A 17352-nucleotide genomic window follows, 5' to 3' on the forward strand; every position below is an offset into this window, starting at 1 on the left:
AGCACAGAGGGGGAGAGGCTGCAAAAAAAAATAAATAAAAAAGCGTAGGAGTTTTAAAACCTCGGCTTTGTGTGCACAATCCGAACTGTCCAGCGTCGCATATTGTTCTTTGCAGTCCCGATGTGTGGCGAGCGGCAGGGTTCCTGCATTCACGACTGCCTGCCAATTGTGGGCCTTTAATTTAGGCTGAAGTTTTGCATTAAAATTGTGCAGAGTTGCACCATGCAAGGCTAAGGCTTTCACGCAGAATAGTAACCCTGCCACCCACCTACAGCATGAAACACACACAGATATACAAAACACACTCTTACTTACCCCCACCCGAACACTAGCCCATCCCCCAGCACTATTCCCCAGGCAAGCCAAGCATATCAAGTGTGCCTACAGTACTCGCAGGCTAATGAACAATGCACAAAAACAAAAGCGAGAGCGAGGCCTCCATTATCTGATCTTCCGCTGGAACACAAAACGGGCCTTCTCTCAAACCGGGAGGAAGTGCCAGCCAGCCTGCAGGTGTGAGCTCCCTAAAAGAAAAGCCTTTGACTAAATAGATTCTTTGACTGTCAGAGATTAGAGTCATGGCACCAGTGGTAACACACATCTTTTTTTTTTTTTTCTTTTTTTAAACTTGCTAGCATTTTCTCACGGGTCTGCCGGACCGCTCTCGGTGCGGGGGCTCTACACAGCCATTGAAATGTCCTAAGTTTTAATTAAGTTGAAGTTGCCACAAGAAAGCTTTTTTGGCCCAGATTCAGGATCATTAATTACGGCTATCTTTGTTTCTTTTCTTAAAACCGGGGCCCCTCCCCGGGCAACTAACCCCAGAGGGTACTTGTTTCAGCCTCCTTGTGTGTCTCAAACCCTAAAACAGTGTCCAGGCCAACAGAGCAGGCACATGAAGGCCTCTCACTTAACATTACGAGCTCCACACTTATCTCCTTAAGTCAACAATCTACAGAAGTGGTTGTCATGTATGAAGTAATGTGTGATTATACAAAGCAGGTATACGACAAACGTCACATTCTGTTCCTGTTGTTTACTCATACGAAACCTCATTTATACATCATACTTTTGCCAAACGCCATCTCAGAGCAATTAAAACACCTCTCTGTTCGCTGAAGCCAGTTGTCTGGACACCCTTTGAATGATTAATTGATTGTCAATATCACAAATAACACACTGAAACATTCCTGCTCAGATCTATTAAAATGGTTTCGGAGAAAACAGCAAAATAATTTCCCTCTGCAAGACCGAGTCATATTACGATTAATAACTAGCACTGATAAACAACCGTTAGCTTGGGGTTTGTTAGCTGGCTATTGTACGAGGTCCACTCATCCTCCTGTCGCTGTATTTTACCCCACTTTAGCAGCCTCAATTACTGGGTAATATAAAGTAGATTTGCATCGCATGTGAACGGGGTCGACCGCAGATCTTAAATTATTCTTGCACACAGTTATTGCTGAGTATCCATTTTCATGGTCCTAATAAAACACAATACAACCGGACTTGTCAAACGCTTTAAGTATCACACAGAAACAAACTGTCTACAATTTTAGAAAACATTAATATATTCTAGTATATTCTAAATCAGCAAATTCCTGGTTGTTTTCTCAAGGCTTATATTGAAATATGGTATTTTTCTTTTCCCCTTTATAGAAGCCTTTGGCATGCGCCCAAGGTGATCTGGACCTCAAGCCGGGAGATTTCTGATTTATGAGGTTTAAACTTACCAGGCATGGGGAATGGTTATATGCAGGCTGCAAAAATCAAAATGTTTGTGGCATCGTGTAACATATTCTACCCCCCCTCAACCAACATCCAGCACACTCCCTAAATGTCAGGAAACCGCTGGCAAAAGAGAGGAGTCCTATTTATAAAAGAATTCGGCCTAAACTTATTGAGGAGGTGTGTTAAGAGTGCCAGAAGAACAAAAGCAGTAAATGAAGCCAGCAGATAAATCTTTCTCCTAAAGCCTTTTCTCGAGCACTTGGGGAACGAGCAGAACTCTGAAATTGGTCCAAGTGGTGTCGGTGGCAAAAAGGCTCATCAAGGACAATATGGGGCGCACTTGTGTCTTTGATGGATAATTGTTCCAGATTAGCATTTGGCAACCAACCAAGAGCCGGAACTCATCGGGGACCAATCATTTTCGTTAACACCTCGTCTCGGCATCCCTCATCATGCCAGCGTGCCAGGGGCACAGACGCGAGGATTCCCAAAGCGGGTGGTCCGAGGGGCGTAACCCTCTCCCTCTGCCTAATCAGGCATCCATCTGACAGCGCAGAGGGGGAACGCAGCACAGTGCCAGGCTGCCAAAACAATGCAAATCAAGGCACCAGGGACCCTTCTTCACCTGTCAAACGGAGCCCCAATTCCCATGGAGCGTGTTTATTCACTCCCCCTGCAACCTGACAAGAGGACTTATTTATTTATGCCGATTTCAATGATTACAAAACACCTCCTCTCGCCCCTTCGTGTTCGGCCTGTCTCCTGACGACGGTAGGAGTTTCCGCTGTGACAAACCAGACTCATTAGCAGCTTTCAGAAACAAGGTGAGTTTTGCATTGCCGTTAAATCAGCCAGTTCTGACTCGCTCGCTCGAAAGGGAAGGAAAGAGAGAATCAGTTCATCCCTAACCAAGGACAAATTAGAGCATTCTGTGCAAACATGCCCTTTTTTCCTGTCATTAACCATAAAAAACACGCCTAATGAACACGTACCTAAAATAAGCTGTGGCATAATTGCCCTGGAGCCACGTAACCGCCGCAACTATTTCCTAATAACATGGTGTGGTGAAATGAAAACTGTATCTCTATCTAAATGCATCAGCATTTTCTGCCTTCACACTTTCCTTTATCCCCTAAAGATCCCCTTTGAGAAGGAGCGGTGTTGCTCTACGACCCAGGAAAAAAAAAGGACAAGCAACAAAAGCTGGTTTTGTTCCTCAAAGCATTTTAAACACATACCAGCCTCACTTGGATGCCAGCCAGATATACCATTCCATCAATACTGACACCCCACAAACACATGTTACTAGTAAGCGCCTGAAGAAATAAATGAAATGCTATATCATAGACGCTGTTGGCAACCTGACCGAGATTCTTGCGCGAGAGGTATGCCTGCCCCTGCATTCCATTTCCGAGCTCTTTCACAAGGCCACTGTCTTCTCTGAGGAAAGCATGCGGCGGCTCTGAAAAAGCGTCTCGTTCGGCCCCTTGCTCTCCCCCTGCCTATACAAATCCGAAGGAATGTATCAAAGGGCTCCAAATTGCCTGCGCTATTTGTTTTTTTTTCCTTCGCAAAATCCATCAGGGATGTCACATGTAATTGTGGCTTTGGGTGTTCAGGCCAAGACAGGGCCTTATTGGTGAGCAGCTTAGAGGTCATGCAACAATAATAATCATCCTCACAAATAGAGGTCAAAAAGAGTAAACAAATTAGCACAATGAGGCTTTTTGTGGTGTGAGAATTCTCAAGAGAAGTGAGAAAGGAGTGTAGGACACACCTACTGGAAATGACCAGTCCAGAACTGAATCCATCCACAATGTAGTACTTAATGTAGTCAAAGGTTTTGGGGCTAGATTTGAGCTAACATGAAAGGCTAATCCAGAATAGCGATGGACAGGGCTACAGGAAAACGCTTTCACAATCCATGCAAATAAATCTTCCTCCTCACATGTGCATTAAATATTAAATTATACTGTGATGTATACTGAAGGTGTCCATGTGCCCATGTAAGTGCCTGTATTCTTCTCACTCAACAGACCAGACTGTGAGAAATGTCTTTTAACGATTTTAAAACGCCGATTGATCTGCGGCACGATATTCCATCGATTGCTGTTAGCGCCGATTCTCGCTCTCTAGCTCGCTCCTGCAGTAAATACAGCTGTGGGCTTTGGGAACGAAACATCCAGCGACTTCACACGTACCTCACCAGCAGTAATAGCTCACGCAGGGGAGACAGAGAGGGAAATGTTTTCACAGGGAGCTAATGTTGTTGATCCGGTATGTGTCATTAGGCCTGAGATAGTGGGTATGAAGTAGGATCTCTTGTGCTTGACTGGTGAACTTAGATACTGCGGAGCGGAAAACAGAAAATCTGAAGAAATGTCGGGTCACCGTGCCAGAGACTCAGCCATTATTACAGCTGTCACACACTGGCCTTCTATGTCCGAGGACAGAAAGACTGACATGTGGTGGCATTCGCTGGTCACATGCTTGTCTCTTGCACACATTCAGGTCAGGAGGTCAGTTCTTGACTAGCATGAACTTCAACACAATGGCTCCTGATGCAGAATGCGAAAGAACGACAGTGACGGTATCTCAAGATGTTCTTCAGAATCACACACATTGCACACACTATGCACGTTATGTACATTTCTAAAGATAAAATCCCTAAAGCTACATACATATTATATACAGACCAAATTTAAATTACACCGCTAAGAATAATGTACTGGAATCCCCTCTCGGTGTAAGCACGAGTGCTCGGGAATTGCATCTGCATATCACCTTTTGCCTCAATAGTTGATATGGAAGATTAAGGAGCGGTGCTTAATCTTCGCTCGCTAATCCTTCCCAGCACAAACGCAGACATGAGTGTTCGTCCGCTCTTCAAATTGCCTTAAAAGAAAGCAAACTGGCGATGAAAATGGAGGTGTATTTATATTACGGTGATTTAAAATCTGTCGCCTGGACACTTATTTCCCATTAAATCCTCTGACCTCACCATTACCCTTAAAAGCTCTGCTTGTCTTCGACAGGAAGTGAAGAAGTCCAGAGGCTCCAGCGCCTGTGCACTTCAGACTCTTCTTTCCATGATTTAATTCATCATCAAGTTCAGCCAGATCAGCATAGCACGGACCTGACCTCCTCGGCTAGCTCGGGTTGGAAAGGGCTAATTACTGAGCTAAACCGGAACGGGAACGAAGACGTTCCGCGATGCATTGCTTGCCCACGTTAGAACTCTAACGACAACGAAGAGGAGTTGCTGTTAGGTTTGTGTTATATAAAAACAAACACGTTATGAATATTGCATGAACAGATAATGACAGAGATACTAATGCAGATATAAATAGGAAGTTCGCTAATTTTTAGAAAGCTTGCCAAAACAAGGTTCATGGGGCATCTCGAAGAAAAAAAACGAGTGGGAAGGCTGTATTTCTACGCATGCCTAAGTGAGCGGTCGGATAGACGTCCGTGTCGATTAACGTGCGATGGATTTACAGTAGATGAATGAATCTGTAAAATAAAGGAATAGTCAAGAAATCCGTACATGAGACTTATTAGAAGCTGGAGTGATTTACATGAAGATGAGGAACTGTCAGAGTTGCCGACCGTGATGGCATTTGGCACAGAGCTTTGCTACATATTTAAACTAAAGCGGTGAAATAGAAGAGCTCTTAACTCTTCTATGTACCCCTGAGTCTTTAAATCAAGTACAAAACTCTATAATACAAACACTGACTTTTCCTCCACCTTGTCTATCTGATAAGCTTGTGACCGAGCCCCGCCCAGGACTGTGCGCTTCTTCCTATTCATGCTCTTAAACACTGAAGCCTTTCATATCCCATCTGCCTTCAACAACAGCACGGAGGTGGCTCCCTGATTTGCAACCTATTAGAGCAGGCGAAGGCGGGGGGAAGAACGACGGGTTGGTGGGGGGGTAAAAGAGTGGCAAGCGGGAGCATCAGGATCAGGAGGGGGAACACATTTAAAGAGCTCTTTTTCCTCCTTTACTACACTCAGCCATCGACAAGAGCAGCTCTTAAGACAGAGCTTTGCATATTGCGCTAAGAAAGCTACAGGAGACAACCCTTTGAGGGCAACTGCTTTTAACCCTGGCTTTCTCAAGAGAGCCTAGGCAAATAGCACACAGTCCAACAAGAACACACACACACACACATACACACTCATGAATATACATTCAGGGAAGGCAAGAAAGGAGGATCTCTGAAGTGACAGAGTAAGCCGATACAACCGGAAGCTTCCGCAGTTTATACAGCCGTTACCTGTAAGGGAGGACATTGTTTTGTGTGTGTGTGTGTGTGTGTGTGTGTGTGTGTGTTTTCTTTGAAAATCTTTAGCCATAGTCCACATACCAAAGTCCACTCAACATACCACAGACCACTTTGAAGATTACTGAAATGTTTGCCTTTGTTCTTTACCAGCAAACGACGGAAACAAGCCAGCGTCTTAAAAATGCCTCACGATACAAACTGACCCTCAGTCATTAATGAGAAGTTCATCAGCTTGCTGTGGCGGCTAAACGGTTAGCTAGCAAGGTTTCGTTTCAGGCTACGCGGGCAAGTTGTGTTGTTTTAGACAAATTATTGGGGAGAGGAGGTGTTAAATATGACATACACCTTGTTGTTGTTTATTAACGACGTAATCCGAAATCAGACGACGTTTCCGAAGCATGAAAATGTCGAATCACAGAAAGTCTAAACTCTAACGAGTAACGAGGCAAAAAAAGGTCAGTTAGGTATAAAGGCAGACTTTTTGCTGTCAAACCGAATCCCAACTCTGACTATTTCATCTTCCTGAAAAAATTCATGCACAAAGCTTCATTAAGCGTTCTGTATTTTACACCCACTCTCCAAAATAACCCCAATATTTCAACAGGTAAGTTTAACAAACCTCATGAATGTAATCCCAAACAAGCGAGCGGGACTTCTATCGGGTCTATTTCAAAGCATTAAGGATTACTAGTAGCGGTCTAATCCTTCTGAACCTAAGGGAGGTAAATCGTATTGTGTTGGAAATCCTGGCTGGGGAAGAACAGGAGGCTAAATGGGTTCTTTGCTCTGTAATCGAATATCACACACTGCTCATCTATTCAGCGAGCACCTAATGTTTAAAACCAATTACTGGAGGTATGCTGTCTGGCATTTGGGCATGATAATGTATGCAAAAACTGTCACCCATGACTGTTGTTCTGCTTTGACTATACTGTCTCAGGCCCCAGAGTTATTAAATATTATCAATAAATATTGATCTGCATATTGATCACATTCACACCCTTTCAGTTTCATTCAATAAGCGAATGGCTTCATCAGGGTTTGAGTGTTCACACACACACACACACACACACACACACACACACACACACACACTGAACCAGAAGAAGGAGCTTGTGGGAATTGGTGATGTGCAGACATACGTTTATCGTCCAATAATCCTTTCCAGGCAGGAGTTCCACATTTGCGCCCACCTCTGTGTCTGGAGACTTAAAACAAAGCTAATTACCTCCTCTATGTTTTTTTTTTTTTTTTAAACCAAGAGTATCATATTATTGCAATTCAACTCCTTTCAGCGCCGGCCTTATCAGCGCTTGATGAGTCATCCTTTGTTAAGCTGGCTCTCAAATCCCAGTAGAATTGAATAGGATGGGGGAAGGATGAAAAAAAAAAGCCAAAAACAAATGAAAGGGGAGGAAAAAAATGACAAACTTCTGCCACTCTTTGTTTTGAGGCAGTGTGACGCTCCATTTTTGGTTGTGCCCCCCCCTCCTCTACCCTTCGTCCTCCGTTCCTCCACCCCCTGCTGCTGCTCCCATACCTGTCAGCCTCAATAGCCTTCACAGTGGCTGCACACAGACAAATGGGCTGACCTGGCCAGCCTGGATGACCCCCGGGCCAGCAGGAAGATCACGTCTGGTTATTAATATCAGAGCATTCTCAAAAGGGGGAACACAGTACAAGAAACGAGAAGAGAGAGAGACAGAGAAAGAGACATAGAGAGAGGTAAAGTGTGCTTCAGTTAAGTGCTAAGTTGCTAGTGTTGTCACTCAGCAGCCGCTGGAGCTCGAGCGTAGAGATGACCATCTGCTTCATGGTGTAGATAACCAGAAAAAAAAAGGAGGGAAATAACAGAAATACAGACTCCTATTAATATCTATGAGGATTATTAACAGGCAGCACGGCCTGGCCAAAGCCCTTCCTCGGCTTTGTGTTTTCGCAGCCGCACTCGTCTGTCTTTATGCTTTAATTATAACCTCCTCCCCCTCTTCATGCACCCTCCCTCTGACAGATTCCCATTGTAATCCTGGCGCAGGTGAAAGATGAGAGCGTTTGAATAATCTGGTTGCTCCAGTGGGCAGGAGGAAGAGGGAGGGCACACGTGTGTTTATGCAAGCAGAAATAATCACGCCTTGATCCGACTCTACACGGACATAAGCGAGTATCCTTTAGCGTTAAACCGCATCCAAAAAAGCGAGCGCCACTTAGGCAGCAGGTCCGCGCTGTACGTCCTGATGATGCAGGCAAGGTCTCACTCTATACCCTGTGAACTATGACTTTTTTATGCAAATACATTCGAACTCCATCTCCTCCTGGTTGTGGATTTGCACGAGCTGAAATGACAGTCCAATAATTATAGCCGCATATATATGGGACATTTGATTTTCAAATGAGAGGGACGTGGGCTTGACCTTCAATAATGAGTGTGGTATAACGGCGTGGACTTAATAACGTGCCTGTCAATTGGTGGCCATCTTGATTTTTTTTATTTTATTTTTTTTTTTTAAACAGAAAAGGATACGCCGCCCTTGCGGACAAAAAACCCTGGAAGGGAAAATGTAAAAAAAAAGAGTATGAGATTAAAAAAAAAAAAAAAACACCTTGCCTGATGAATCTGAAATTTCTCCAATTTCTCCATCACCGTTTTTTCCCCCTCTACACCCCTCCTTCCTGCTCGCCCTTTCTCTCTCTCTCGCTCTCTCCTCTTTTAATTTCCCCTCTCATTTCCCTGCCCCGACCAATGATGTTGCCATCCGTATCATGGATAATGAGATGGGCTATCTGCTGTTCCCCGGGGACAGGACTGTGGAGAGCCAGTGCCCCTCTCCACCATCCTCCAGAAAAGATGTGCAGTGTATGTGCCAGGGTCCCGGTGGTCTTGGAAATGAAAACGAGAGAGTGTGAGAGAGAGAGAGAGAGAGAGAGAGAGAGAGAGAGAGAGAGGAAGGGAGGGAGGGAGGGAGGGAGAGAAGTGTTGAGAAAGAGGAGGCAGAAGTGGAGATGAGGGAGAAACAGAAGACAAATACAAATATGGAAATAATGTGGTGGGCTTCAGACAGACAGCATTCTGCTTCGCTGATGACGGATTGGCTCAGACTGCTGTAATCAACCACTTCATAACTCCTGGCTAGTGAACTGGGATGCACACACACTGGACATCAAGATCCAGAGAGAGAGAGAGAGAGAGAGAGAGAGAGAGAGAGAGAGAGAGAGAGAGAGAGAGAGAGAGACCCAGCTGATGAACAGGTGTGGATGGTATTTGAGTTTCCTCGCTCACACTCTGACTCCGACACACTGACCATGAACATTCTTGGCTGTAAATGACCCAAATGCCCAGTGCAAATCCTCTCGTTGGAGAAACACACATTTCCTGCCATTTCCTAACCGAGCGTTACGTTGCATTTCGACGGTCATGACAGATTTATACCGTCCCACATCTGCATTTATTTCAGTGTTTATTATTAATAATTATATCATGACTATATATCATTATTATAGGATTCGTTTCAGGGAACGGCGGCATTTTTTTCCCCCGGTGTTTACCTGAAAAAACGCCACCTTCTGCTAATATAATTGTATTCCTCGTCGCAGAAAAAGAAAATCCTTTTGGAAATATGCAGAAGCAAAAATAAAGCTCGGAATACGCTCTGTATTTTTCGTTCGTATCCTCGGTCATTTCTTCAGCCATAAAGATATTTAGTATTCCAGATCCATATGGAAACGTCGTCAAAGCTTTGTTCTTTTCGTATCCTGAGCCAAACTACCCAATCCCATGTGCCTTTCACCTTTAAACATAAAAAGAGAGGTGTTTTTCTGGTCAAATAAAGAAGTCTCTATTTTTTTAAGCTTTACTACCATATGTCTATGAGTGAAATATTCTCATTTCTGCCAAACACATTAAAGGCTGCATCTGTAAAACAGATTTCCCCCTCCTGGCACTGGGGCAGGAAAGAGCGCAGGGCGAACGGACACTGCTCTCGCTCAGTACATTATATATATATATATATATATATATATATATATATAATCTGTATAAATACTTAGAAAACACTTTCATGTCTTTTTGTTCTAGTAATCTAAACGTTGGTTAGATTACTTTATTATTTTCTTTTTTGGTCATAGAAAGAGCAGGCTTTGTCATGCTACTGCTGGATTTACTGACACGTGAACTCAAAACAATGGCAGCTTTTAATCCCTACAACAGCCACCTGCTATTTTCATTCTGCATTAGTAGAAAGGAATGGGTTAAAAGAAAAATATTACTGATCATGTCATGCTCAAACTCATTCATTTAAAAACATCACTATAAATAACATCTCGCTATCATTAAGTGTTTTAGCAGTTATGGGGATCGGTGGAACTGTCATATGACGCCTGTTTAATTATATTAAACGCCAAAAAAAAACTGTGGATGAAGCCAGCGGTGACCCTCTCTCATGTACACGAGCGTGCAAACAATCTGCAGCCGCAGCCATGTCCGTGCATGCTGCAACAACCGCATGCTATTGAGCTCATGACTAAGCTAGGCCTTTCTCACCTCCTAATCTTTAGTCTACTTGTCTTCCTACATGATCTCCAGTGCTCTTTGTTGCCATGGAATCCTTTTTTGTTTGCTTAGAGAATTAGTGCAGCCCTTATGAAAAAAAAGAGGGGGGGTGAAAAAAAAAAGTTTTAAACTGCTAAGGATTTCAAAACATTCCCATGGACAGGGTTTTTAATGCCAGGCCTCAAAATTCCACATGCGATTCTTTCAGAGCTTCATTTGGCTCATGCTGACTTCACTCGTCAGAGGATTTGCTCTTTGTTGCTCAGTTACTAACGCCACATCACTAACACCGAGTGAACGCATGAAGAAAGTGAGTCTTTCGTCTCGTCTCTCGCTCTGACTCTCTCTCTTTTTTTTATTTTTTACGGTGCAGGCTTATGGTTAAATGAATATTCTTGGAAAGGCCTCTTTGTGTATTTCTCTTTTTCGGTGTACCCTGTTAAAAGGCCCCTCGGAGACGCTTTCGTTCTGAGGCAGGGTAATAAAATCGTATTTCATTATTACGATTACAGACCTGCCAATTCTCTGCGCAGTCTAGCCATTGTCAGTCGCTAAATTAACTTTTTTCTAAATATACAGCCAAAGGGGGTTCGGCTTATGCACAAGCTTTGCCAAAAGTGACTAAGACTGGTCGATAGATCCTCATTACGTTAATATAGTTTATCCAAAGAAGTCCACTAATGAGTCTGGGATGCAGTGTAGGTCTATGATTTCAGGATATCAGTATTATTGTTTCAGGCAATCACACCAGGCCAGTAAGTCAACACCCAAAAGCACTTAAGCACAGGATGAAACTACAACGGCCCCTGTCTTAAGCACTATCAGCCCCTAACCGTGCGCTGTGGATCGTCTGTCCTAGATTTTACCAGGAGAACACTATCCAGACAATTCGCAAACCTTCTCCAAAGACAACCAACATCCACTGAAAAAAAAAAACTAAAAAAAAATCACAACCCACAGACACAGAGAGACTTTTTCAGCACACCTTGCCACAACTACTCATCTTCTGAAGTCACCTCCTGAGAGATTCCCTCACTACGAAGGTGACAAGGCAGATTTTTTATTTTTTTTTTGGTGAAGTACACATTCAGAGAACCAAATATCAGCCTGGCTCACAGCGCCATATTGATATTTCTGACATGAAACTCAATTAAGTTTGATTTTCGAAAGGCATCATGTAAATAGACTGTTATGTCCCTGGCCTGGGGCATCTTTACAGGAAAGGGAGAGGGAAGACTGGGAATGAGTGGCGGTAGAGGGGTAAATCAAATTTACAGCTCGCTTAATGACATTTGACGTCATAAAAACAAAGGTGCTGGAAAACAAATAGCCCGTATTTACCTGCACTTGACCACAGGCACTGAATCAGCGCGCTGTCTCAGGCCACAGCACTAGCCACTGTCCATTTACCTCAGCTGCATTATGAGGTGTAATGGAGTAGGGTAATGTACATACTCTGGTTTACATTTAGCAAATCAGCCTATGGCATAAAGTGTGGGTTGGGTAGAGCATGCGTACACTTACACAGGAACTAGCTCAGACACACACACACTCACACACACACAGAGACACACAGACACACATCCACACAGTGATTAGAAAGATATGAGATCAGTTAAGCTTGGGGTGGAAAAGGCCCTGACCTTGTAGAGCTTGAGCGCTGCCTCGTGCCTCTGGTTGGTGACGTGTAGCCGCAGCTTCTCTACACTGTTGCTGTAGTAGTCGCAGGCGTTGCACTTCAGGTGCACAGGATTGCCGATGGCGATGCACTTGAGGCGCCACTGGTTGGCCTTCCCTCCTTCTTTGATGTGGGCCACCAGCTGGTACTTCTGCATGTGCTTATCAGTCTTGCAGTGGAGCTGGAAGTTGGCTTTGAGCTGCGTGTTGTAGTTGCACAGCTTGCACTGGTACACGTCGCCCATCACGGCCCTCCACTCGTCTTCCGGGAGAAGGCGCTCAGCTGCCACGTGGGTGTTCAGTGCCTCCAGGCTGTCCGTGGTGAATTTGTTGCACACAGCACACTGGAAAAGTTTCAGCAGCGGGTCGTTGATGCACGGCGACAGCTCTCCAGCAGAGAGGATGGACAAGTCCTCGGCCATTAGCTGACCGCTCATGAGACGCAGCTCTGACGGAAGCTCATTATTGACTGCAAGGAAGGACAGAGGGGTAGAAGTGGACAAAGGTAGAGGTTTTTAGAGAAACTGGAGTAGGGCACCCACACAAAAGGATTTGCTAAAATAAAACCTTGGTGAGGAGTAGTGGACTGTATAAAGCCTTTACTATAAAAAGCCATAATAGGATTGAATCAGGATCAATTACAATCATCCCTTTCAACTTTTAAACCCTCCCTCATCAGATAGCTTTAATTACTCCTACTGGGCATGTCATTCCTGAGTATGTACTGGGGTTTTTTTTTCTACCATAGACTTGAAAGTTGATAAATCAATAAAAAAAAAGAGAATCCGCTATAATCTAAACCCTGAGCATAAAGCATATGGTCTTACATGCGGCTAATTGTACATTTCTTTGATCCTTTCAAATTTTTTACAAGACGAATACCTCTTTTTTTTAATGTCGTACAAAGAAAATTCAATAATTGCACCAGTTTAATATCTGGACCTTTTTGTAGACCACATGTATCTAAATCTGCTAGACTTAACATATGAGTGTGTGTGACTGCTTTTACAATAACGGACAAAGAATTCACAGAAACAATAGACAGTGACAGGCTAATATATGTGCCAGCTCGTGCTAAGAGTTAAGGTGAAGACATGCAGAGAGGCATTTGTTTTCAACATTGAGAATTCAGAGGCTGCATCTGCTCGGTCATGACCTGCAGCTCTGGAGTGGGGATAAAAGAGTGAGAAAGCTGCTGTCAGGTCATTGTGAATGTTCCTGAGGAAATCTACTCCATATTTTTTTGTTTTTAGATAAGGTCTTAGAGAGTACGGGAGTGGGAGATGGAGATGGATTAAGCAGACTCAAGAAAATTAAGAATGAGAGATTAAGAATAATTCCTGTGGCAAAGTTCATAGTCATTTTTTTTTAATCAAGGACTAGGTTGGTAGAAAGATACAATAATGGGTGGAGTGATTAAGAAAGAAAGAGTGTGAGGGACAGGAAGGGAGGGAGGGAGGGAGGGAGTGAGGGAAAGACAAAGAGACAAAGACAAACAAGCTCATGAACAAAACTCCACTCACCAAGCCCAGGAGCCAGAGCTGTGGCACTACTAGGATCCATTTGGAAGGGGTTAATCATCATCTGCGGATCTGAATGGTTGTCCAGCTTCATGCCGGTCAAGCCGATGTTCTGAGCCAGGTAGTACTGGTAGAGCTCGGCTTCGGCTGGCGCCAGGCCCAGGTGAAGGTTGTGCTGGATCTGTTTCATGTTCTGCTGCAAAAGCATCATATTGTGCATGTGCTTCTCGCTGGTCATGTGGATGCGTAGATTTCGTGCCACGTTAGTTTCGTAATCGCATACCTCACAGCGCCAGGTTGGCTTCTGCTTTGGCTTGGATGGTGAGGGTGCACTGCAGCTGCTCAGGCCGCCACTGGCTACGGGGGCCGTGTGGTTGTAGACGGGCTCTGAGCCACCATTCTGCAGGTTTTGCACGTTATTTAGATGCTTGTCCGACTGCATATGGATGCTAAGGTTGCCTTTGGTGGTGGTGGAGTAGTTGCACACCTCACAGCGAAAAGGTTTGTAACCACATGTGTAACTCTCGCCCCGGGCTAGGCGCGGATGAGCCTGCCCAGTGCGACAGTACACACAGGAGCCGCCCGACTCTGGGTGCTTTTCTTTCATGTGGGCATCCAGTGTCTGCTGGTACTTGTAGTGCCAGTTGCACTTGGGGCACTTGAGCGTTTTACAGGAATTCCGCGAGTGCATCATGGTCATGTGGCCGCCCAGAGAGCGTGAGGACCCAAGCACAGTGTCACACTTTGGGCACTCAATGCCACTGCCCGGGGAGCCCTCTGCAGGGCCAGGAGTACTGGGCGTGCTGGGCGTGGCAGCATGCTGGTGCAGAGGGCCTGGGCTTTCGTCATCTCTTCGCATCAGATCAAGGGGATAAGAGGGCGGTGTGCCATCTCTACCTCCGTTAGAGTCACTGTAGTCTTTACTGCCTCCGCTGCAGTTGACAGAGTCATTGCTGCAGTCCCTGCTGCTGGCAGCATGTTTAACCTTCTCTAGGTCATCGGGAACAGTCACAGAAGAAGAAGAGCTACCCCTTTCAGTAAATTTTAGCACACTGGATGATAAAGGAGAAATGCTTTGGTTTAATAGAGGGAAATCTTTGCTACTGGTATTGTCCACTAGTTCATCTACACCATCATCATCAAGCTCATTTAAGTACATATCTTCGTCCTCCTCTGCATCGACTGCATCTCCTGGTTCACTTTTGATGGGGAGCTCCCCATTAGAATGCAAAGTGCTAGCGTTCTTCTGCCGCTCACAGTTGCTCTCCTGGTCCCGAGACCCTGGAGATGAGCAATAGAGGGAAGCAGAGCCAACAGGAGACTTAAGTGCTGAGGAGGGTGTCCCCCCAAGTGTTATCTCAGCCTTTGGCATTTGGGTACTCCTGGGCGACTGCTCTGCAGAGGAAGCTGAACTGGCACTTCCTTTCAAGAAGGCAAAACTGGCCTGCAAGGAATCGCCATTCTCCGCGTGTAAGGCGTTCCATAGGCTGCGAATGCCTGGATCAGGGCCCATGAAGTTTGCAGTAGAAAAGTGGGGTAACACAGAATTGGATTTTTTTGGTTCCAGAAAGCTTATAAGAGGTTCTTTGTCTTTGCCAATGCCCTGTATGATGGCAGAGACATATTTATTACTAAGGAGCTTCTGCTCCTCCTCGTTGAGGGTCATCCGATGATCATGCACAGCATGGGTTACAAATGACCTACTATAACCAAAAGACAGCTTGCACAAGAAACACATCAGAATGGGTTTCCTCTTCCCATCGCTTATGCAACCATCAAATTTGGACAAGTCCACATTGTTAGGAACATCTTTGGACACACAGGAGTTTTTGGCTGCGCCATCAATGGTAAGATAGTCTTTATCACTCTTGTGTCGGAGATCGTAGACACGGAAACTGTGCAACACAGGACCAACTCCTGCTAATGCTGAGGTATTTGGGAAAGCCTGATCGGCGGTAAATGGTTTCCCGAGGGATGAAGCAATGTGAAAAGTATTGATCACCTGTGGATAAAAGGACATGGGGGCAGTGGCAGACTGCTCAGTCTTGTCCCCGGCACTGGTTTGGGAGTTTGAAAACAGTGCTGGGGAAAACAGGCTTTTGACACCTGACTGGGCGTTCTGGACACTTTCTTTGGAGTCCTCAAGAATGTAAGCTGAGCCATCAGGCTGGTAAACGATCTCTCCTGTCAGGTTCTCCACATCACTGTCCTCGAGGTCACTGACCTCACTCTCGTTCTCGTCCTTCAGAAGGGGAAGGCGGGCGTTCGGGCAGTGGTGCTCCATGTATTTTTGTAAACTTGAGAAAGAAGTGGCACATTCGTTGCAGGGGATCTCTTTAGTGGAGGCGCCCGGAGCGGCAGCTGCATTCTCTGCGCTCAATCCCAATGCAAACTCTCGCCGGTTCTCGTCAGTCCTTAGGTTGATGTCCGCAGGGCTGTTTTCCTTGTCAGGCTCCATCCCAGGGACTTTCTCTGGCACCTCATTATCAAGATGTGGCGTTTCGCGTAGCTTTGATAGCTTCTGCCCATTTTCCTGCCATGAAAGAGAAGGGGAGTCACAGGTTTCCATGGCAATTGCTACATGGGGATCTCATTTCATCCAGTCTGTCAGGGACCTGTATTAAAAAAAAAAGGAGAGAAAGAGAGAAAACAGTTTAGAATACGTACAGGGGTAGGAGATCACATCACAACACCTCATGTTTTACCACACGATCCAGAGTACAACACTCTCTGCATTTTCAACATAAAAACGAGTCATAGCTACAAAACCTGGTGTGCAAGGGGAAGTCCAAAAAAATTCAAATCACCACCGGTTTGGTTCCTGTGTTGCTGATTTAATCAGCCTTCTCCCTCTGAAGGATCGAGCAGGTATTTAACAAGCCCTGATTATGGGCCCATCCAAATTCTAGCCCATGCGCTGACCTAAAATTCAGTCCAAAATCTAATAAATATTTTGCACACACACACACACACGTACACACACATGTACACACACACACAAATCATCCTTAGGGGACCATCCAGTGATTTAATATTTTTTTCTTCATTTTCTTTACTTGGCATCTTGCAAAAAAATAAATAAAAATCCTGGCACATAAGAAACACCATTTGAAATACCATTGTGATGTTATCAATCTTGGAAGGTTGCCCATCTTTCAACCGTCACTGCTTCAATCAGGCTCTCTCCAGGCTTTCACAAATCATACGTGCACCTCACTGATGAAAATCTTTCAATCATTTTTTTTTCTCTGCACCACTCTCTCTCTCTCTCTCTCTCTCTCTCTCGCTCTCCGCAGGGCTGGAATCACATATGATCAGGAATATGATTCAGGTCAGGAATGCAGATGTGAATCCTGAATATCGACCCGGACATTTCAGGAAAAAGAGTCTCCACCGTGTCACATGGATCCACCAACAGGCTCGCCGAGCTACAACATGAAGGCTAACGATGATAGCTATTCTGCATTGCTAGCCTGGAGCTAAATTACAAAAACAACCAGCGCTAGCACTTATTGCAAATATTGTAGCTCTTAATGTAGCATTAATGCTAACGTATGTTTGACTGAGAAGCGATGTCGGATTAATT

General features: G+C 44.8%; 1 protein-coding gene across 4 annotated transcripts in view; it reads right to left on the reverse strand.

Annotated features, from left to right (window-relative positions):
* Positions 1-17352, reverse strand: part of zfhx4 (zinc finger homeobox 4) — a 70714-nt gene that overhangs the window by 39381 nt on the left and 13981 nt on the right. For 3 of the 4 annotated variants that reach the window (XM_060861305.1, XM_060861302.1, XM_060861303.1), the window contains exons 2-3: positions 13770-16381; positions 12213-12715 (exon numbers count right to left, since the gene is read on the reverse strand). In XM_060861305.1, the coding sequence (XP_060717288.1) occupies positions 12213-12715; positions 13770-16335 (3069 nt within the window). In that variant the 5' untranslated portion in view covers positions 16336-16381. Of the gene's footprint in view, positions 1-12212; positions 12716-13769; positions 16382-16883; positions 16968-17352 lie in introns of those variants that run through there. The other variant, XM_060861304.1, reaches the window with a different exon arrangement.

Source organism: Tachysurus vachellii, chromosome 25 (assembly GCF_030014155.1).
Source record: "Tachysurus vachellii isolate PV-2020 chromosome 25, HZAU_Pvac_v1, whole genome shotgun sequence".
Classification (NCBI taxonomy): Eukaryota; Metazoa; Chordata; class Actinopteri; order Siluriformes; family Bagridae; genus Tachysurus; species Tachysurus vachellii.